Below are 23785 nucleotides of genomic sequence, written 5' to 3'. Positions count from 1 at the left end.
AGGAATGTTTATCTTGCAAGTGTCCCGGTGACTGGAAGTGCCAAAATGAGTTTGCTCTTTCTCACATGATCCCCTGACTTGTTTGTTTACCTGCAGGCTGAAACATTTCAGAAGCAGTTTAATTCAACAGAGACCTTATTTCTGCATTGAGAGCAATATTCTCATTGGGCATGCTAGGCATTCTTTTAATATAAAGGCAAACGCATTTTCCTATGACTAATTGACAAGATTAATCCAATTTGTTTTCATAAGAAGTCAACAACATTTATTCAGAATTGCTAACACTGTGATGATTCTCCTGAGCAAAGTCGTATCAGGCCTTATTTCAAAACAGCTCCTGAAATTAGAATGCTTTTGGAATGCTCCAGGCCACCTACTTGTGAGGAGTTTAGACAAAGGTAATTTAAGTGAAGCTGCGAATTAAATGCAATTCTGCATTCCAAACTTTTACTTCTAAGCCACTCATTTCTGACCAGTAACTTTTAATCTGTTCTGCTGCACCTGGTCTTTACTGCAGTTAGGCAGGTGCCAGGACTCACCATTAGATCTGTGTCACTGTGACGCAGTGCTGTACTAACCAGGCTGCTCATGGCTCCAGACTAATTTGTCTTGCTACAAGAGCTAACACTGCTTGAGCAAACACAACCTCTTTATCAAGTGCTAGTTAAAACTAAGTTTCCTCTGGTGTCAGCAACATTTTCAGTCCTCAGCTGGAGACAGAGGACAAAACAGGGACTCAGCACTGACCTGTTCTGCAGCACAGGCCTGCTGACTACTGTTCACTGCAAAGTGGCTGTAAAACCATCACAGTCTTTATTAACTTCCCAGCTGTGTGAAGCCATGCAGCGCAATGTGCTGGCCAGTGCTCTCTATCTGCAGTTCTCTGGGCAGATACACCTCTCCCTGCCTTGCTACTAAAAACCTGCTCACTTCCAACACCACAACACTTGCCTTTGGCACAGCTGTACCCCACTCACTGCAGAGGTGGCAGCTCAGAAACTGGCATCTGCATTAACTGAGCAAATAACCTGTTGAGGCAATGCCACAGCCCAGCACTGCTGCAGACACCCAAACCCCAGCCCTGTAGCACTCTGGGTGCTCCTGATCATCCTGTTTGATTACCTTTCTGATGATCTTTCTCTTTAGGATCTTTTCCTATCACAGTAAGTTAGCCTGCAGTGTTAGAGGCATGAATTAGTTATGGCAGCACACTCCTCTCCAAGGAGGCTATGCAATTTTCAGGCTGTACTAAAAGCTGGAGGAAATCCTTTTAGATACCCTTTTAGGCCACATACCAGCCACTTGTCTTTCCACCAGCTGTCAAGGCACCTTTGTACAAGCTCACTCCCATGTGAGGGTGATGGTCACATTCTCACAGTGACAGCAATAATCTGCTTCACATGCATGTTTATTCTGCTCTCACTTGTTCAGCTGACACCTCTTTCCTAAGAGACAGGCACAGCTTGAAGTTTCCACTGACATTTTACAAATGACAGTAAGAACCAAAGCTTCAGATAGGAAGCAAGTTGGAATTTGAGAAAGGGTTTTTATACAACGAATGGAGCATAAAAACCTTCCCACAAGGGCCCTACCAAATCACAGAGATCTAAGATAAAACCTGCCAGAGAAAGGGCATGGGTGTGTCAGCCTTATTGCAGTACATTAATTATTCCAGGCTAGCAACAGGCTACTCTGAGCTCAGACCTCACAAATAGTTAAGGTAGAAAAATATCTCCTGATGCCAGCAAACACACTGCCAGCAGTGTCCTGGCGTTACACAGATGGTGCCACTCCTTCTGGAACAACACTGCCAAGGAAACACCAATGGTGCAGGCAGCCCATAGTTAAAATGCAAGTCAGATACCTAATTTTTAGGTAAGTTCTTTTGTTCTTGCCTCCTCACATAGGAAATATTTCAAATTGATTCAATTTACAGTTAGCAAAGCTGGGTTTCAAAAGGGAATGCCTTGGGTGATTATTTTCAATAAATGCCTAGAACCTGCAGGATCCACAAGGGATCTGCCATCAGGCAGATGATGTATTTTCCTCTGAAGTGTATTAGCACTGTATCTATTACTGAATTTTTGGGGTTTACAACCCCTGCTAGAAAAAAAAAAGCTTATTACTTAATCTCTGGTTTCTAAACTATGTGGTTATAAGCCTGACCACTGAATATTGTTTAAAGCAAATATTTGAAATAAACATTACTGAGAGCTGACAGCTATCAGGTAGTAAGTTACTCTTTTAGGTAATAATGTTTTTTCTCCTTTCTTCAGCATGGTCGTATTATTTTGAGACATACAAAAATGATTTCTCCTAAGAAAAAAAGCAAACAAGAGCCACACACTTGAGGGACAATAGACCCTTCAGGCCTTCTCCTTGCTGCAGATGAGATTCTGTCAGCATCAAGTTGTCTTTCAATTACTTTTGACCACAGTTATAAGTTCTGATCAGTACTGAAAGACAGGAGGATCTAAACCTGATCACATCTGAACATGTTTGGAGCTTGCCTATCTTCATGCTTGATGCTCCACCAGCAAAATACCTGGCCCATGGTTTTGCACAAGTAACTGGGATATGACTTACCCTTGGCCAATTTTTTCAAATCGAGTGTATTTCTTCTTAGGATCTCCCACACTCACAATGCTCCCTGAAAGAAACAAAATGCAAGATTCTCACTTCAAACCAGAGCTTCCACCTTCCAGCAGATCCGAAATGCAGCCCCACTGTCTGGGGCTTTGAGCCATTTGTGGTCAGTTGGGTAACAACAACAGCAACAACAGAGGCAGCTCCACAGCACAGATGGCCTCCATAAACACTGATTTGCTACAGTCCTTTAGGGTTACCCTGACAAGAAACTAAACAGAAGGAGAACAGACAGAGATCAGAAAACAAGAAGCACCAATGCAAGTGTTTGTTCTCTACAAACATTAAGGAGAGCTGGAACAACACTGCCTGTATTTTCTTGGGCATAAACACACTGTGATTCAACAAAAGGTTTACTACCTCTAAAGATTAAATGTACTTTCTGTTCACTTTTTTATGAACAGGTACCATTTTTGGAACAGCAAGAGTACTGCAAGTGCTTCCAGGAGAGGAGGAGATCATCTCAACCTTTCAGCAGTTTGCCACAAGAATGCATTAATGTTTGCAGTGAACAGCATCTCATTTTACCATCAAGAATGGTGGGCTTTCAGAACCAGGGCCCCATCACTGGTTTCCAGGCTAAGTTCTGAAGACATCCCTGCCCTGCACCATTTCAAGAACCACACTGCTGGTTTTCCATGTGACACAGCCCCATCACTCACACTGGACTCACCCTCTCACCACCACACACACACTGTGTTCATGTTCTCCTGAAACCAGCAGGGTGGGTAACAAGGACAGCAGTGCTCCTGGGGTGCTGGTGTGACACAGACAGCTGCCCAAAGGGATGCTGATCCTGAGCCCAGCTGATATGATGCAGAAGACAGACAAAACAAGGGGCTGCTGCCTCCCAGAAGCTCCATGCTGCAGCAGTGGGATGGTCAAGCTCCACAGTGTGAGCAGGAGATTTATACCTTCTCATCTCCTATCCCTCCTTCTAGCCAGCTAGAAGGGAGCCCCAGAGTCCTCTAGTCATGGTCTTCTCTACTGAAGAGTTATTTTGTAGTGAAGACCTGCTCTAGAGAAGCAGAATGAGCTTTTCTTTATGCCATGTGTTTCAGTGAGATGAAACTATGAAAAGTTAACCGGGTTCTGAAGGTTCCTCAGCTTGGGCTCCTGACATACCAGTCCACCTGACTCTTGCAGGTTGGCACAGCAGGGCAGGACCACTTCAGGGCACTCGAGACTGTGTGGGCATCCCAGGCAGCAGGCATCATCAGCCCTGGCTGGCATTCCCAGAGCTCTGGGCAAGGGGAGTGAGCATGTGGGGCAAAGGAAACCTCTTCTCCTGCAGCTCCCATTAACACTCTTGCCAAAGGCTGCAAAACTGCTGTAGCAGGGAGTGTACCAGATGGTGCTGATGCCCTGTCTTCTCACTGTGCTGGCAGGCAGATTCCTGGCCAGGCATCCAGTCAGATGCCCATTTGGATACTGAAGACCTCTCTGTTCCATACAAATGGCCTGGACAGGGGGAAGAGGAGTTTGTGACTACTAAGAGGGAATGGGGCATCACCTATTTTTGTTTTGGATGCACAGGTAAACAAACATGTGTTTGTATTTGTAATACAGGGATACAGCTAGATCTGTCAAAGGAAATGAGCTGCAGATCACGGAAGTCTTTCCTTCTGAACTCATCTTCTTAAACTATTTCTGTGATGTACATTCCAAGGTAAGTGCTTAGAAGACATTTGCATTGAGCCACCACCTTAGGCTTCACTGTTTGCATTCTATCAAGGAAACTACCAGACCAGAAAAACCAGTATGTTTATTGAATTAGGACTTTTGATTTGTTTGAGACTATCAGATTTTGACTCTTTCAGTAGGCACAAACAAAATATCCTAATCACTGCTTTTTTCCCTTCCCATCAGATTCCTGACATCTCCAAATGTGCAAGAAGGTGTCAAGCAGGGCAAGGTTTAACTTCAGTTGTCAGTGGCAAGAAGTCCACAATGGGTGATGAGGCCAGACTGTCCCACATGGGACTGTCTCACACCCTGTGGCTCACAACCCCACGAGCTCTGCAGCAGTAAATCAAACACTGCTCTAATTCTGTGCTGGGCTGGACAACAGGAAGAACACTGTGCTGCCAGTGCCTGGCTGGGTGCTACTTTCAGCAAGTTAATGGAAAGGTGTATCTACTAGACCAGATATCACAAGTTCATGGAAGTTCATTCACTTCAGAAAAGAATACAGAGAAGGACTGAAGAAGAAAGATTTTTAAAAATGATTTTCCAAATTCGCCACTAGTTTTGAAGTTCAGATTTCCAGAGTTTTTCCTCAAGACTTGAGCAGCTGCTTTTCCAACCCAGTTGTTTGTAGCTGGTTCCCTGTACTTAAGCCAATGTACATCAAACATTACAGCATTAAAATCAACACAGTGACAGGTACACAGCTCCTGCTCAGACAAGCACTCCCTGCTCTTGACAAAAGATAAACCTATCAGCTATTTTGATGTCTTTAAGCACTTTCCTTTATCAAGTCCTAAATTAAGTGGATAAGAAAGCTGAATTGGGCCAGTTCTGTTTCATAGTTATCAGTGGAACATAGTCATGATTTCATTACAGATAGAATTTTATTTGATCTTATCTCAATATTACAGTCTTTACTCACTAATAAAACTAAAAGCCCTAAAAGAACTCAAGCTATTTCAAGCAGAAAAGAATTATGAAAGCAATTTTAGATAAAAGAAGGCAGAGGACATCTTCCTAAAAGTAGCATAGAAAGAGTTGTGAGGGAAGTAGGCAAGGTGGAGCAGTCATGCAAGTTAAAATAGAACAAGCACCACACTGCTCAAATATAATTAGTTCAAGACTCAATAAAAAAGCATCATGCCTGTTTTCAGATAGCTTCATGAAAGCACAAAAATATTTTCATTGCCCACATCACAATTTGCCCAAGGCAGACATTCAGACCTTGCTCACTTGGTAGCAAATTGTTAAGAAAGAAAAAGCATGAAAGCATGTAACATTTCAAAGATGTAACTCCCCAAAACTCCAGGGCTCAGTCCCAATCTGGCATATAAATGATAGACATACTTGACCTCATGGATGCAGGGTACCTGTATATCTCAGAGGGGGAAGCCTGCCTCAAACATTTAGCATCAGCTGAAGAAGCAGAATTCCTCTCTGTATAAGCTGACATACCTGCAGGTAACCACCTGCTCTGGAATTTATTTCACTGTGCCCTCAGCTAAAGCTATTGAATTTATCCCTTGGATACTCCCTAAGGTCGCTGAGATTCATGTCAGCCTGGTAAGGATGCAGGAAACTCTGTAAGCAGCTGAAATCTCACAGCTAAGGAAGGCTCCAGCCTGTGCATTCACAGCAGCCATCAGTGGCAGGGCAAGGATGAGAAAAAGGTTGAGCAATGGCAACCACTGAGAAAAAGCCACAGCCACACAGCAGTTGCCTCCGTTTAAGCAGTTGCATATTACAAGCAGTTGCCTCCATTAAAGACACATTATTGGCTTTGTGATCTGACAGAAGGAGGTGTAGATCAATCTGTTTTTTTTACATTCTGTGTCTACCATTACAATTCATGGTAGACACAGAATAACCTGGCTCTGCTCTGAACCCAACCATTTAATCTGAGAACACTGAACTGGCAGCTATCACATGCAAGAAGCAAATTCAATTGGTTGCACTGCAGAATCAGGAAGGGCTTGATGTGCTTCAGTAGAGTATGATGTGCACAGGGGTTGGAGCCAACAGTCAGGATTCTAATAGTATTAATTGGCTGGGAATTAGCCATGAGAAAGTGCCTTGTTGTCTGATGACAGATGATCCTTCCAAAGGAGAGCTCACTGACAAAAGTGTAAAATTCTTACAAAAACAAACTGCAGAAGTAGGAGGAGCAATAACAGTTACGACAAGGACAGCAAGAGAATACCTGGAAAATGTGTTACTGTCTCAAGGAAAGCTCACTGAGGCTGAAGGGACCAGCTTAGTGCTGCAGCTGTCTACTGGTAAAAAATCCCACACCAATAAAAAACCTCCCACAAACAAAAACCCAATAGATTTTTGCAAAGTATTTTGACTCCAATGAACCATGAGAAGTTAGGAGTCTAGAGAAAATTTAGGAACCCAAACATTCTGTTTCATTTGGCCATTAGTACACAGGAGTTTCCTATGTCATTCACTAGGTCACAGTCTTTTGCTCAACCAGAAACAATCTCTGCTTTTGCCTTAAGCACAGAAGGAAGCTCAGGCAAACCCAACCTAGTCCCAGCTGCCCTCAGAGGCAGCAGGAACAGCCCAAGTGTTCTCTTGCTGCCTCAAAGCACAAGAGATGTGCTGATGACTCTGTGACACTAAACTGTGAGAAACATTTGGTACAGCTAATGCTGACACATGCAGGAAATACACTGCTCTGGCAGACTCAAAACACCCAATACATACTCAGTTTCTCTAGGATCTCCTCATCTGTCATCTTGGACTTTTTTCTCTGCCGGTCTGTGTTTCTGTACAGGGTGTTTGTGTTGGAGTTTTCAGGCTGGGGAGTGGTGGCTTCTTTAGCTGGTGCTGGTGCAGCGGCAGGTTCAATAACAGAGCGGGTGTAGATCTGTGACAAGAAATTATTTTGTGTCAGAAAAGTGGCTGGCAGAGATCCCCCTTAGATCATATTTCAAGTACAAACCCTTAGGAAGATCGTGTCAGCCACATCCAAGACTCTAAAACTGGTTTTCCTGTCCACTTCTCAAACTGAACAAGCAAAAATGAAAGGTTACAAGTTCATGGCCAGCTTCATGTTCAGTTTTCATGGATTTGCTGATATAGTCCATGGAGAGGGGCAGGTACCTCCAGAGGACACTGTGTCCTATGTATCTTGCCAGGACATGAACTACATCTTTGGACTGCTATTGCTGCTGACAGGGAGCCTGTACAGCTGGACAAAGTGGCTCACTGTCACACCTGTAGCATTAAAGGACATGATGGTATCTCTGACCTGATATAAGAAGAAAGCCATGGCTCCCACCACAATCCCAGAAACTGACATGAGAATGTTTAAGTTCAAACCCGAATTTCCCAGTGTCAGTGGCTGGAGTGAAGCTCTGTGCCACTGACAGGACTTCAACCCAAGCACCTTCAGCCCCTTGAGTGCTGTCTGGTCACAAACTTGCAGCTCTGCACTGCACCAAACACAGACCTAACAAAGCTGGCACTTACTGATTTTGTGTGTTCAGGCCGTGGGGCGATAACAGGCGGAGGTTCATTGTCATCTTCCTCCTCTTCATCATCTTCATCCTCTTCTTCAGACACAGAGGGAGCCAGAGGAGGTTCTGATGCTGTTTTTGTGCTCTGTGGACAGACAGTACTGTGAGTAACAGTCTCTATCCTGGCACTTTGAAGCTCTGACAGTCTCTACACCCTCACTCTTCCCAGACATCAGAGGCCAATCTAGACATGCACTTGCTCCTATGGGCGCAAGTTCTGAGCTAAACTCAGCACAACACTTAAAGGAACAGGTGCACTGAACTCCACCAGTCCCACCTGCTGCTCAGAGGCAGGGGGTTATATCATGTCATCCCAAATTTGCTGGTGAAACAAAAAAATGAAAATGCACCTTCTGAAGTTTTTACCAACTGCTTTAAAGCTACAACAGGCCAGTAGGAGAACTGATGCAAATCAAAGGCACCATTCAACATATTCACATCTGACTATCACTCTCTTTAAAATGCCATCCCTTTGGTCCAGTGGAAATAGCAGTAAGGGAAGCCCACAGCAAACAGGGAGAACTGAGTTGGTAATTTTGGAAAGCTGTCATGCTGACTTGTCTCACTGCTGCCTCTGTCTGCTAGACAAAAATACTACAGCACCTGCCAAGGTGTCCATATCCACTGGAAAAGCTACTGGGAAGGCTTCCTCTGCTCTGGTGAACACCACACTTCCTCTGAGAAGTGTGTTTTATTAAAGACAAGGGAAGTGGCATTGATTGAAAATCTGAAGTGCGAATATTTAAAGATGATTTTCATTTCATTATACACAGTTGGCTGTGTAATCACAAACCTCACATGAAGCTGCTTAACACTTTAAAATAAAAGCCAAATCCTCATTCAGTCACTTGCTATTTAATTCACAAACAATAACCCTAATAAATTTGGTCAGTATTAATGTGTATGTCACTTCTACATCTCTGGGATTGCTATTGCAATCCAGCATTAATTAGAGTGGATGGTTATTTAAAACTTTCCTTCAATGCTTCCAGTGAGTTACATATCAATTATAACCTTATTTATATTCAGTTATATATCCAGCTGTACTAAGGAGAAATCTGAAACTCGATAGAAATGGCATTCTAAATTTTTAAAACAAAATTTAAATGGGCTCATTAGGTGGTGCTGCATATTGTTGTGAATGATATACGCCATGGATAAAACCAGCAATCTTCTGTCTGCTAAACCAGACTTTCGCCTTTTTAAAAAGCACTCAAATGGAAAATCCTAAATCAGCCAGGGAAAGCTCATGGCTTGCTCCACAATTCTTAAACATGAAGAACATCAAAGGTTACTTTCCCACTCACCGAGGGATGGGCTTCTATGTATCCATGGGCGCTTTTATCTGCAATGAGCAAAGGAGAATGAACCAGATGCTGTTAGGAAAAAAATCCTGGCTGTTTTGGGGAATCCCACAGAACAAGTCAACCCAAACAGAGATTGTTTTTCTTTCACACCATCCCTTCAGGAGCAACACCAAGGAAGAGAACAGGACAAAGTTCCAGACTCTGTCTATTTTTTGGCCTGTTTGCTAGTAAATGAAGTAAATAGAAATTTAGTCAAGAAAATACAAACTGTTCTTTAACTGTCAATGCTTCTATTCCACCCAAGAGCTAAAGCAGCTTTTTCTCCTTTTCTTCCTGTTTTTTTTTAAATTAATTGCATGCATTCATTCTCATTAGCTTGCTGACAACATTTCCAGAGAAAAACTTCCTCAAAACCCACCTTAGCCATGGCAGCCCCATTCTGACAAAGCATGAGAACAGCTCCTGGGTTCAGGAGCACACATGAATTGTTATGAAGTCTGCATTTCATCACAAAGGAAGTTGCTATTTTAGCACACAGTAAGCATCAAATTAGTCAAATCCTTTAATTATGAAATTTGGGGAAAAAAGATGCTTTCTCTCAATTCTGGAGATAAGTGCACAGTTTTTACAAGGACTTCTGAGAAGCTTCTGCATTTTGGAAGTTGTCTCGGTTGAACCTTCAAACTGAGGAAATGACAGACTCCACTGCCACAGGCCATCCTGTGGAGGAAATGGAACCCCAGCAGGTGACACTCCAAATGCTGCCTGCACCATGTTGGCTACTGACACCCCCTTTTTTAGCTGAAGCTGTTGACAGGTACTCTACCAAACTAATGCCACCTTAATGGCATTTTTTTTTACAAAATCTTGGTTAGTTCTAAAAACCTGCAACAAAGCAAGGTCACCATTTTAATAATGTTGGGGGGGGGGGGGGGGGGAGGAGAAATGGAATTAATTTCTGGAGTATTCCACAATGAAGAATTGGCTCAGGGTGCCTCCTCACAACTTGAATGTTGAACTTTACTCTGATTCATTTTGGAGCCTGACCTCCCCTGTTGGGAGACATCAACTTACCTCCTGATGTAAAGCTCATGTATTTCTGGTTGTTAACTGTTTCTTTTGAATCATAAAATTTGAGAACATCTAGAACAGCCTGTGGGTTCTTCTTCTGCTCCAGTTTTGTTATGTTGGAGGTCTGTAGTAGCCTTGCCCACTGCTCTGGAATGCCCTGTAGATGTCGAGTGGAAACAAAGTGGGTTTAGAGTATTTAAAATCTGCAGCCTCACAGATCTTTAGCAAGATCCCATGCTTGCTGTAAGATTACTTGCAGAAATTTTGATTGACACCTTACAATTAAAATTAGATGCAATCATTTCTCCTCTATCAAAAATCTAGCTAAAACCAGGACCCAACTTTATAAAAATAAAGTAATGACTGTGAAAGGAAAAAAAGGGGATGAAACTTCTCTGGAAATCAACTCTGCTTTTCCATGGAATAATGATTTAAGGCTTTAGCTTGTTTGCCTGGTGATTCAGGGCAGACATAACAAGACTATTCTCTATTGGTGCACAACACCAATGTTTTTTAGGAGCTTTACACTGGACTTTTCATGCTTAGGAATGCAAACACATTTTGCTGAAATGATCACTGCTGTCCGATTCAAAGGTAAACCCCACCCTGATACAACTAATTTTCAGTACACTAGGGAACACTGCAGGGTAAAGAATCTGCCTTTCAGCTCTTAAAATCATGACACTGAGGTATACCACAGCTGCAAAGGATGTCTCTAGATTTTCTACTGCAAACATACAGAAACCAAGGATTCATAAAACAGGCTGAGAGTTCATCCAAAGCTTTGGATGAATTCTTGGAGATCTTATGGGTGAGGTGGAATTTGAAAATCGATCCAATCACTAAAAGCCCCAGCTCTACACTGAAATTCTATTGATGAGAACTTGCTTCAGTTATCCAGGATAATTCCAGCATGTCATTTCCCCCTTTACTGCACAGCTGACATTGACCAGCGAATTGCAGGGCTCACTGAAGGAAAAACGTGCCACCCCAATCTACTTCCATATAGCTTCTTCTTCTAAGAAATTGTCCACAAAACAATGTGTGACATGGGCCTCCAAAATTTAGGATTGATGAAAAAAAAGTGGGAAAAGCCAAGCAACAAATCTACTGCACACACATCAACCTGCTGCTGCAGTGCTATGACATCTCAAAGAAGCATTTGGGGCCTGTGACGCACCTCTGGGAGCTTCCCTGGGCACATCTGTGAGCCATAGAGATCTGGCTGTAATGGACGTAAATAAAGAAAGAAAAGAAAGTTAAAACAGAATGTGGGAAAACTCAGAAGGTGGTGGGAGGAGGAAACCAATGGGCTAGAATGGGCAAGTCCCATCTCAAATGGGAATTACGAAGTGGATACCAAATAGATCAGGTGGTAGACAGACTACAGGAAGGCAGATTTAGGAAAACAGAAAAATCACAACTGTTTCAAAGTTTGGAAGCATCATTCCCCCTCCTTTCACTTTTAAACAGTTTTTCTCTCCTCATAAAAATACATTCCTGAGAATTAATGGCAGTAGACTAGAAAAATTTACATGTGCTTTCCCCTGTCAATTTAAAACTAAACAAAAAAAAAAAAAAAAGAGAAGGATCTGGGCTTTTGCTGTTTGACTAGTTTTGAAGCCAGATTACCATTTCTGAATGGCTCTATAAAAGTTTTTTCCAGGCTTGGGTGTTCTCCAGCCCTGAGATCACCATTTGACCAGTGAAGAGAGCAGATGGTCAAAGTCAGATTGTGAAATCTGGGAGGCTGTGAATTGCCACAACACAAACAATCTGTGTGTGTCAGACTGAAAATCAGGACAATTGGAAAGAAATGCTTGATTAGATTAGGAACGTGCAACTTCTTTGGATCTACAGCCACAACTTTTCCCACTTACTAATGTCATAATCTAGAAGCTTTGAAAGTTTGGTGGGTAATCACATTTTCTTCTAGGTTGGGCATGAGGAAATGGTTTCAAACATGCATGCCTTACAAAAAACACATCCCAAAGGCCTGCTAACCACGCTGCCCTTCATTCAGAAAATGCAAATCCTTTTTCAAATAAAGGAACATAGAGCTCTAGCAACATGCTCCCACCCAACAATTCCAACCAATTTTATTCTCTGCTTTAAAAACCCTATTTCTTAGCAAATGTGGTTGCTCCAAGCACAGTGAAATGGAGATGCAATATTTTTTCATGATGGACAACACAGGTTGGTGCTGAAGCCTGAAAGCCAGAACTCAGGAGTCCATGCAACTGTGCATTAGGATGCATCTAAGAGCAATCAAGGGATGCAGCTGGGGCAATTGTTTGGTGTCAGAAAATGGCCCAATGCATTGCATATAACCAGGAGAGCAGGCACTACTGGCATGACACCTGCAGTAATTCAAAACAAAAAACCCCATTCGTTTGCACATTGACTGGACACTCCCATGGCACTTCCAAACTTTTGAAAGAGGCAGACAGTGTGACCACTAGACAGTGGGAATATCAGAACATGGAATGGGCTAGTGGCAGTCCCTTTGCAGGATGTACTAACCACGTGACTACCCAGCTGATACACAGGTTCTATCCAGGTTGGGACAAACCAAACGTGCCTAATGTACTGTGTAATGTAATGCCTGCATCTGGCATTAGCTGGGACCAATGTCTAGTTCTCAATGGTGCAAAAATTCCCTTCCTTTGATTGGTGTTGGACTCCACTGAGGACTACAGCATTAAGCCCTGTGCTGGCAAGCTGTGCATGGGAAGTCACTGTCCCTTTGGTTAGTTTTGAATTGGTTGCAGTTTTCTCAGACTGCAGCACTGCACTTCCACACTTCAGGAACAAGTATAATTGCAAACCAGCAGACATCTCACGGCCACTGTTTGGAAAGGGAAAAAGGTATTTAAAAAGAAACTGTGCTACAACAACAAAGCTGGATCTATTTAGCCATGTAGAATTGATTTGCTTTGTGTTAGTGGCATCTGACAGCGAGAAAACCCAAAAGGTCTCTGATGCTAGAGACTATTTTGAAACACTGGTAGGTAATAACAACATTCAAAATTATCCAAACCTTGATCCTGAAATACAGATAGTGAGTGCTTGTGCTTAAAACTGAAGTATGTTAAGCCTGATGTCTCTCCTTTCTGCTCCAGCTAGCAGGGACATGAACTAACCAGGACCCTGGCCACCAGTCAGATTATGAGAGAAAATGAGTGTGACCCATTGTGTTTGCCTGGAGTCAGAAGAAAAAGTCTCAAACACAGGATAGAAATAAAGGTAGAGGGCTGAAAGGAAGAACAGATATAGAATAAGAACAGCTGAATGTCCAGTGGGAAGAAAAAGGAAAGTGGGAAGGTGAAGAAAGACAAGAAGTGATGCTAACACAAAAAGGAGAGAAACAAAAGCATAAAGTAACATAATATGATATGAAGATAAGGAGAATGGCACTGAAGATTAATCTGAACAATAAAGTGGCTACAGGGAAAGAAAGAAAGGAAAAAAAAAGGAAAAATCAGGATAGACAGCAGGGAAAACACAATTTTAAAAGCTTTATGCAAAGCTTCTGATCAAAAATGACCACATCTGGGCTTTTTAAACATGCATTTAGTCAAGCCCTAGGGTTTGGCACAGAATAAAATTTGAAGATTTTATGACATCTATTTTAAAAATCCTAATTAACTAGTCCATTTATTTTAAATGTAGCTGTATTTCCTAATTACTAAGGATAATCCAATTTCACTACTCTTTTGAAGACATGCTGTAATTAAATGTGTCTTTTTTCTTCTACTGTTATTCCTATTGTTGCAACTGCTACTGTAGGACACAGAAAGTTTCCAGCTTTCTGAAACGTCTTTGTGAAACAAAAGTAGCAATCAAAGTAGAAAATTATGAACAAATCACATTTAGGGCTCAAATTCTGACAATCAGCCATCCTTTGTCCAGGCAAATGATTTGTCCCATCCTATTTGGTGTATGCAGCCAGTCAGCACTAGCACAGTCCACAATGGTGATTACTCAGTCTGACCACTCAGCTCATGGGGCATTACTGGTGGCAGCAGAGTTGCTAATGTTCCCTCTCACCTCCACAGCTTAACAAAAGGTAAGCTCACTGCCATCTCAGCTTCAAGGAACAATGGTTTCAGTATCCTACTAGTAATCAGAGAAAAAATGCTCTAAAGCCCCCTGCACACATCAAAGAGCTTCCATCAGATTCATTTTTCCCAACATTTCATAGATATTCAAGAACCCTAACCCTAAATTAAAATGAATGGACTTCCACAGTGCTGCAGCTTTCTGAGTGCTTCCAAGGGTTACCTGCAGAGAGCTGGACTTTGCACTTGAGGCTGGTTGTCTACTATGCATGTGGGGGGGGCTTTTTATGTTTTCCCAAAGACACTGAATAACCAACCCTTGTAGCAGCTTGGGGGACTGGTAAAAGCATACACCTACATTCTTCCTAATTTTCATTTCCCACAGACACTCTGCTGACAATTCTTGGAGAAAAAAAAAAAAGGCAGCCTGAATCACAAGTTTAACTCCAAATCCTAAGCCCAACAAATAAAAGTCTCTTTCTTCACAGCCTGGCTGCTGTGATCTGATGTTTCTGGCAATAGGAGGTTATTTTACCATCAAGAAACTAGAAGTTCTGGTAAGCATGAAATACAGCAGTTACTCACTGTGAATTCTCCAGTGACGGCATCAAATCCCACATGAATGGTGTGCTCAAAGTCTGAAGGAAGAGAGATCTCAGGACGTTCCTTCTCTTTCTTCTTGTTGGCTGGAGGCAAAAATGTTAACAAGCACTTATTTTCTGAACAGCTTTTCATTTAAAACTTTTAACAATCAGGTGTGCTCAAAATAGTACTTTAAAAGTGGAAAACAAATCAATTAACATCCATCCAACTTGAGAAACAGACCTAGGTTAACACAATGCCTGTCAACCCCTCTTAGGGAAGGTCTACAAGGTGCTATTTTATTTTGTTTTTCTTTCAGCCAATGTGACTGCTGCCAAAGCAAGCTATTCATGAAGTAGTCTTCTTAGGCTATCTCTAAACCAGTATGATTTCTATTTTCAGTTGTTTTTTAAATTGAGTTTTCATATCTAGAAACTAACTCCTATTTGACTTGGTGGGTTCCTGCAGAAGTAAATCACACAGGACACACCATGTGTGCTTGCTCTCCAACATGTGTATGTGTGTCTGTTCACCAACATGATTTGAGTCCATTTCAAAATCAGCCAAATCAGAGGAGAGGCTTTTTCAGATAACCATTTTTTTCCTACAGGTTCTGTTAAAACCAGCAGCTTATGCGGTGACTCCTCTTCCAACTAAAAGGCTGAAACAGCAGCTCTGCTTCAGGAAAGACAGAATCTGCCCAGCAACAGAATCCCATAAATGTCTTTGGAAAAGCTTTGAGCTCTCAATTAACTAAGACATATGATCATAAAATGCAGGTTTTATTAGCATCCAGATTTTTTTTTCTTTTTAAATCACTCCACCAGTATTCCCAGAGTGTGGAGTATCTTACTTAAGCAGGCAGACTTGAATGTCAGTCAACCTGCATTTGCTTCTCATCTCCCTCCCTCTTTACAACCTTCTGAAAGTAACATTCCCTGTGGTCATCCATCTCCTGCACTTCTGACTACTGACAAATGTCACTTCAGCCCAGTTTTACTGACCCTGATAAAGAATGATGGAATAAAGGCTGAGGGAAGCTGTCTTCACTTTCCTGCAGTGTTTTAATATTATGTTTGCCAGATCCATAGTCCATCTAGGGGTCTCATCCAAGGCTGGACTCACTATGTACCAGCAGCCCTCCCAGTCCAAGTTTGTCTTTGCTCAGGCAGTAGCTCCACAAGGCCTCTATTTGCATATTTCTTATCCTACCTTACAGCCTCCTTTAAGATAAAGATGCTCTGCTCTTTGTCCTTAGAGTCTATTTGGAATGCTTCTAATCCTTTCTCTGCGTTGCTGCATTTATCCCCATTAAATAATTGTCACCTTTTACCTGTGCTGCACACCATTACACATTGTTCACTGATGAAATATTTTCATTTAGCATTCAGTAAAGATGGCAGCAATATATAAAATACAAATGCAAAGGCTTTCCCCTTCTTTTATCACTAAGATGATGTTGTTTAATTTTCAGGACAGACGTTGCCAGCTAGAAGATGTCATCTGTGTGTAGATAACAAAACTGGCTTCCTCTACCTCATCATTTGCAAACTATTGCAGCAAAAATTACATTTAGGGACTATCAAATTCAGTTCAAAGCAGCAGTCAAATCTAGAAGTAAAATAAGGGATTATACAAAAATGTTCCACCAAAAGCAGTATTTGTCCATTCTAGGATTCTCCTGCCAGAGGACAAGCAATCCAGCTCATTCCCCAACATCTGGCTCATTTGCTTCATGGACCTGTGATGTAACACCTATGGTCCACATGCTGATACACTATAAATGAATTACAGAATTAAACATCTCTTTACTACACCCTCACCTATTCCCAGTGTAAAAATGTCAATGTTTCTGTCTGGGCTCTGCAAATCATATAATTCCTATTTTCACACAAGCTGGCAAAATGATATGGAAAGACATGACTTTTTTGAAGCACCTGACTCACTGGATGCAAGAGGTTTGTACTGAACATTCCTGTTTGATTTTCTTGTAAATGCCCTCCACAATACACTCCTGCTGCACAAAGTTAGCCATGAGGTATGGCCTCCACACCACCTCAGCACCTATGACAGGTTAAAATAGAACAAGGAAAGATTGCTCTGTTTTCCACAGTCTGCATCACCATCATCACCAATACATTAAAAGAGCAGTTGTTTGGGAGAAAAATGTGACTCAGCTAAGTAGGAGCTTTTCTCAGAGAGAGAGAAAGGGTTTGACCTCATGCTTATGCCTTCCTGTTTGCTCACCTCCTCTTCAACTCACTTTGCTCTTTCCTCCATTCCCTCTTCCTTCCACTGCCTCTCACACTTGTCCTCCCATCCTCCTTCCTAACCTGCTCCTCCTGTAGCTTTGTCCTCTTTTCTTCCTCCATTGATCTTTACTCTGCTGAGTTTTTCTCCTTCCCTCTTTTCTGGTTTTTCTGTACAGGAGGTGACCAGATGCCTAAAGGCCAGACTCTGCTCCCCTCTGCAGCCAAGTCTAAAGCAGCTTCAATGGAAGTGGCATCATCCATCCAGGAACTCAACACGGATGGACAAAGGCATGTGAGCTGCGCAGCTCAGCCTCCTCCTGACTTCTTTAGGCTGAATGCTCTACAGTGCCCTCATGGAGCCCCCAGTGTGCACACAGAGTGAATTTATTTCACAGCATCACAGGGGGTTTAATGAAAGAACAAGCCTGTATCAAACGAGTGGAAGAACCAAGTCATTTCTGCTGAGGTAACACCTCTGCTGAATGAAGCACCACTGCTGTACTCCACTGTGGCTCCCACCACCATGATGATCTCTGAGGCAGGAAGGCCAATTTCACAGGTCCAGCAGAACAAGTTCAGCTCCTTATTCCGCACAAATTGCCTGCATGACATTGGAAACTTATTTCAGTTGCCTGCCTTGGCTTCCTGTCCTCAGGAATTGGGGTACCTAAGCCCAGAGATGGGAGTGAGAGGAGCTACACAAGGAACATGAGGAGGTCAGGTGTTATGGGAAGGGGCAGGACACTACTGCCTAAATGGCTTATTTCAACTGCAGATCCACAGAAGGGCTCCACAGTGCCATCAGTGGCTTGCCAAAACAAGGTTTTAAACACAAGTGCTCAAACTGTAACTGAAAATGCTGCACTCCAGCAGGGGAGGGACTGCAGAAGATTCCTGGTGCCCAGGCACAGCAGTTCTGACACACACCACAGCCTTGGAGAGAACACACTGTACCATATCCATCCTCACATCCCTCCTGTCTGGTGAGCAAATGAAAGACAACAAAGCTCCTGCAGGTTCAGGCAGAAATACCCTGCCATGGTATTTTCTTCACATTCTAGTGACTTGCACCAGTGAGGAACTATGGATTTAACATAGTGATGCTGCAAAGCACTGTACTAGATGACAGCAGACATATCAATCACCTTCTGTTTTATAAGCAGGAGTGTCAAAAATGTGTCACAGAGTCTATGAAGCACACACAGACCAGCTGATACTCTGACCCACAAACCAACTCTGCAGTGAAACTACCTCAAGGGACTTGGCCAGTCAAGCTAAACTTCCCCCATTTATTATTTCACCTCACAAAATTAACCTATAAATCTTACCTGACTTTTCCTCACAGTCGCATTTAAAATCATGACACTTGTATGTTCCCTAAGATTGCTCTGACTGGTAGTTAATTACATTTTTAATGTCACTGATCATTTCCAGGAGGGGTTGTTTCTGGGTCTCCCCTTCTCTGCGTGCATTTTACACAGCATCTCCTCATTAAGAAGTGCTTCCTTGGAAAGGGATAATGCCATCCTGCTAGCACTTAGGGGAAGAAGTGATCCAAGTCTTTCCAGGAATTAAGCAAGCTGGGAGAAACCTTCATTTTGGCCTTTAAAAAGAATCAATTGAAAATTAATTTTTTTCCCAGAAGGGGACATTTGGGGGAACAATCTGCAGAGTGAACCAGCCAGGTCTGCCTAAGAAATGGGCCCCATCCAGTTACAGTCCTCACATCAGAGAAGTCATCAGGATTGCCCATGGCTGAGGGGAGCAATGGGATCGTCACCATGCCTTCTACTACCTATGAGGAGTTTTGAATGCCAGACTATCTCCAGCTGCTCCACACAACCTTATGAAGCCTCATGAATAGGGCAGCACAGGTAAGCTGGAGCTCCAAGGGAATGACCACAGTTCAATAGTTCTGAGCTCTCCTTGGGGGAACACTGAAAACAGAATCACTCCTGAAATCCAGCTGGACTTCATGCTGCTGACCACAACCTCTGAGCCCAGCATTTCAGCCAGTTTTCAGTCTACCTCACTGTACACTTATATACTGTTCTAAAGCAGAAGTAACAACCACTGCTCTACCTTCACCACCAAGGCTGTCACTTCAAGGTAAAAGGCTGTCAGTATAGTTCAGCATGAATTCCCCTCCACAAATCCATGCTGACTATTCCTGACCACGTTCTTATCCTTCATTTGCATGAAAATGGTTTCCAGAAGGATTTTCTCTACCACCTTCCCAAGGACCAAGGTGAGATTGGCTGACCTGCACATCCCCAGATTGACATTTACTTTGTTTCCATCATCAGGAACATCCCCCAGGGACCCCAACCCTCCAAAGATAATCAAGAGTGGCCTTGCAGTGACATCAGCCCTGCAGGTGCAGCCCATCAGTTCCCATGGCACTAGAAATAAAGAAGATCCCTTCCCTTAAACCTGTAAATAAGCTAACTCAAAACACAGTCCCTTCTACAAATGCATTTCAAAGAATGCAAAGGAAATGCTGTTTGCTGCATGTTTAAAAGACTCTCTGGCTGCATCCACACCTACAGGTTATAAACCAAGCCATTCTGTATCCACTTTCACTGCAAAAGGAACAAGCAAGAAGAGCTTTGTTCCTGTTCTTGGAATATAAGTGTATTAAAAAATCCCAAAGTGTCAGGCGTATTGCCCTGTCACTTCTGTGAATGTATTTTCACATCCTCATCTCTGTATTTACTGCTAATGCAAAGCAAAATCCAAAGGAAAGGATTCCCCAGTATAACTATAAAGTTATTTTTAAAAGGCAAGTTGCACAATGTGTGCACATTTTAGTGTCTTTTCATAGACAAGAAAGTAACTGACTGAACACCTCCTCCTCTTTTGAAATGTGTTTCTAGAGCAATTGGAACAGAAGGCTTTGGTACCATGGCCTGCAACTGAAACAGAAAGGAAACAGACAGAAAATAAACACAAAACCCAATGACCACCAGAAAGCCCAGAGGAGCCCCCATCTGCAGTGCTGATACTTTACTTTTATCCCCTCCTCCTGGGAAGATGGAGCGCAGCCTGGCTTTCTTGTTCTTCTCCTCGGGGGCCATGGGGAGCGGTTTGGAGCTGTGGTTTAATGCTGAAGAATCGCGATTGTTGCTGTTCATTCTCAACGGTGGAGCTGGAGGTTTCTCTTCAATATCCAGACTATCTGACATCTTCAGCAGCCCTCACAGCCTCCTGCAAAGCACAGCACAAAACATGCCTGTCAAGGGAGGATGCCAAGGCTGGTGCCTTGGGTAGGAAAGAGGGCAGGAAAAGCTTTCTAGTGGCATGAGAAAATCTCTCTGTTAGAAGGCTGCTCTGAATAAGGTTGCTGCTGGTTGCTGTAAATAAACTGAGTGGCTAATTCCTAAAAAATCAAAGTATTACCATTAAAATACAGATTTTTCTTTATCTCTGTTATACATTTTTGCAGTTTTTATTTACAACTATTTCCCTGTACTTGTTTGCAATCCAAATTTTCCTCTCAAACAGACTTCCAAAGCAAAAGTTAAATGACTTACTGAAACTACCTGGCATCACAGTCAATCGTTTTTTATTATGTAAGAAACAAGGTCCTCGTTGAGGGGATATGGGTAGCCAGCAACACTTCATAAAATTAACTGTTTTAAGACTCAAAAATAGAGTATAATTTCAGACAGATTAGAAGTGATGTGGGTTATACTTTTTAAACATTACGATTCTATGGGCACCTTGTCTTCCATCCTTTAAAATCAATGTGGCTCCTTTTACAGAAGGTACATGCACATCACTGTGAATGTGTTCTGGATCTCTCCTCATGCTGATTCACAGGTAACACAAGCCATTGCCCTCATCAGCTACTCTCTTAAATTTAAAGGGAAAAAACTTGTTTTTCAGCTATGGAGGATGTAGGGTTTTTTTCCAGAACTATCAACCAAACACGGCAACTGTCACACAGAGAGGTCCTGAAGCTCCAGCTGCTCTTCCTTTGGTCAGGTAAAGCTGACATAGTTGAGAGTTTTTGGGGTTCCATGGTTGGTCTTAGGTTGCTTTTTTTTTTTTTTTTTAATTAGAACAGAGATTATTATTTTCAACAATCATATTTATTTTGATATAACTGTAATTTTGCCAGATTTATGGGTGGTACATTAAAAGGAAATAATGAAATCCACATTGCCTTAACTGATGTTATCTTACAAGTAAAAGCTAAATGATCAACTGAAACATTTAGAGATGTTCACTTTAGACTGTTTTTCATGACATGTGTATTTTAGTCTTTGTTTAAATTACCACACATTTTTTTTAAATTACTGGACTTGCATTTTTAATTTAATCTAAATTAAATCCCAAAAAGCCAGATTTGAGATTCAAACCACCAGTCCACTGGAAAGAACAACAAATGAAATATACCATGACACCTCTAGTTTGCATCTGTGCCCAAATATCTACATCTCCATGGGATCCCACAGACCCATCCCAAGGTCATACAGCTGAAAACTCTAGCTACAGCTACATCCCAGTCCTCTCCCCAGTACAGACATCATGGAGCACTGATCCTGAAGGTCCTGATTCACAAACACACACTTGAAGCTGCTCCTAACCCCAGCTGCTCACCTCCATCAGGGGAGGTGAATGAGCACCTTCCCAGCTGCCTTCAACAGGTTTGTGTTAAATTAGTGACCTGACCTTCTGCAGCAAATTAGGGAGATTCAAACAATTGCTCTGCTGGTAGATCAATGGGTGTTCACCATCCAAAGAGGATGTCTATGAGAGGCTCACCCTGTGTCAGACCTCCCCTGCACCATGGGGCAGCTCACCTCCACCTGTAACTGCAGCTAACACTGAACCACAGGCAGCCATTGACCAGCTGCTGCTCTCTAAAGCTTTGCCTTCAGGTTTAAAAGCATGGAAAACATCACACACTTGTAACTAATGGAGTAATGTATTGGAGGCAGCTGTCAGAGAGAAAGATGTGTCTGTCATTTGAACCACACCATCTGGGAAAGAAAAGTGATCCTTCAGAAAAACCATGGTCCCCAGCATGTGTCTGGTTCCCAAGAGAAGGCCCTGCTCACACAGTCCCACTGTCCAGGTAAAGATGTGCTCTGGTGATGGAGGAACACAGCTCACCCTCCTGTAGAAGCACATACACAGCCAGTAAAGTGCTTTCTATCACTCAGAAACAGTTGTAACTGTGCCCAGACCAGAGCCTGTGCCAGTGTAGTTTTCAAGTACAGACTAGCCTACTTACCTAGAGAACTAAATGCTTTTGTAGATTGAGGTCAAACAGTTAATATTACTTACTAATCTTTGTGATTTCCATCCTGAAATGCAGAAGGTTTTCTAGTAAGGAATGTGTCTGGGGGGAGCCAGTAATGAAAACCACTGTATGGTACAGGGAGATCCACACGTGCTGTGTTTGTTATCCTGCTGTAGAGAAGGTCCAACATGCCCAGGTTTCTGGGCAGAGTTCCTGGCTTATGAAGCCCAGCAGAGACATCTGGACACAGCTCTCTGTATCTCCAACAATTCTCAAAGACCAGGAGCTTATGCAAGTAGTGCTTTTATTTTCTCTTTAAGCCACGTACAAATAGCTTTCCAGTGCCAAATACATCTTCCCTCCCAGGATGATCAGTGTGAAGGTGACTACAGGAGCACCAAGGCACATTTTCAGCTTGTTATCAAAAGCAAGACAGTTATGTTGAGAAGTCCATTATAGGCCACAGTTTCAGTTGTCCCTCAGAACGGGACAACTGTACCTGTCACTGCATCTATTTGTAAACAATGCCATTCTGCTGAAATAAGTCCTCCCATGGGATTTCATCCCACAAAGAATACTATTAACAGTTTCTGGCCCAATTTGCCTATGATGTAATTATTTCCAAGATTTTGAAAGGAACACTATATTTTGTTCAGAGCTGTTTCAGGCTCAGTTTCAAGAACTGTACAAAGCTCTTTTATTCACTTCTAAACCAGGAAAAAAAATGCAGGGGAAGATAGCCTGGAAGGTTTAACGGCTGATAATGACTTTCTAAAGCTGGTCTAAATCAAGACTAAAGCAAACCACAAAGCAATACACACCAAAAGACTTAAGATTCATGGTTTTCCTGACCAGAGGAATCTATCTGCTTTCCATTAATTCCAGTTTTGAGATTTTTCATGTACCACTGCATCATTACAAAGAACATCCACTGTCATGTAAGACTTCATATTTTAAGTGTTTTGTACTGATTTACTCCAACCCAAACTTAGAGAAAACCTGTAATGAATGGAGGGGCAATAAAATCTATTCAGTTGGGAAAACTCTCAAGATTTACATTGCAGAGGAATGCCAACTACAGATAGCTCAAGTTATACTCTATTCTGGGGCCAGGTTTTCCTGTCATTATACAAGTCCTTGGTCCTGCTAGTCTTCTTCTGACTAAGTCCATCAAAACACTTTCTGTCTATTGGAAATTACTATGGCACATCCATTTATTCAGTCCATCAAATTCCGGTGTTACTTCCCTTTTTTCTTCAGGCATTTTTTAATTGCTTGGCAGTTTTGGGGTGTGGAGTTTTTTTGGTAGGGTTGTGCTGGTTTGTAAGCTGACACAACACAGCTACCAGAGCACTTGACCATACCCACGAGGGCCATGAGAGACACCCAGGCTGTCAGCAGG

General features: G+C 42.4%; 1 protein-coding gene across 1 annotated transcript in view; it reads right to left on the bottom strand.

Annotated features, from left to right (window-relative positions):
• The window catches only part of LOC102042620 (serine/threonine-protein kinase PAK 3), an 89834-nt gene that overhangs the window by 16603 nt on the left and 49446 nt on the right, over window positions 1–23785 (bottom strand). Inside the window, exons 2-8 of the mRNA XM_005419837.3 lie at window positions 20143–20339; window positions 14884–14984; window positions 10241–10394; window positions 9167–9204; window positions 7813–7944; window positions 7045–7207; window positions 2587–2650 (exon numbers count right to left, since the gene is read on the bottom strand). Of these exons, the coding sequence (XP_005419894.1) occupies window positions 2587–2650; window positions 7045–7207; window positions 7813–7944; window positions 9167–9204; window positions 10241–10394; window positions 14884–14984; window positions 20143–20317 (827 nt within the window). The 5' untranslated portion in view covers window positions 20318–20339. The remainder of the gene's footprint in view (window positions 1–2586; window positions 2651–7044; window positions 7208–7812; window positions 7945–9166; window positions 9205–10240; window positions 10395–14883; window positions 14985–20142; window positions 20340–23785) is intronic.

This window comes from Geospiza fortis, unplaced genomic scaffold, assembly GCF_000277835.1.
Source record: "Geospiza fortis unplaced genomic scaffold, GeoFor_1.0 scaffold157, whole genome shotgun sequence".
NCBI classification, from domain to species: Eukaryota; Metazoa; Chordata; class Aves; order Passeriformes; family Thraupidae; genus Geospiza; species Geospiza fortis.
This window is presented reverse-complemented; position numbering and strand designations above follow the sequence as displayed.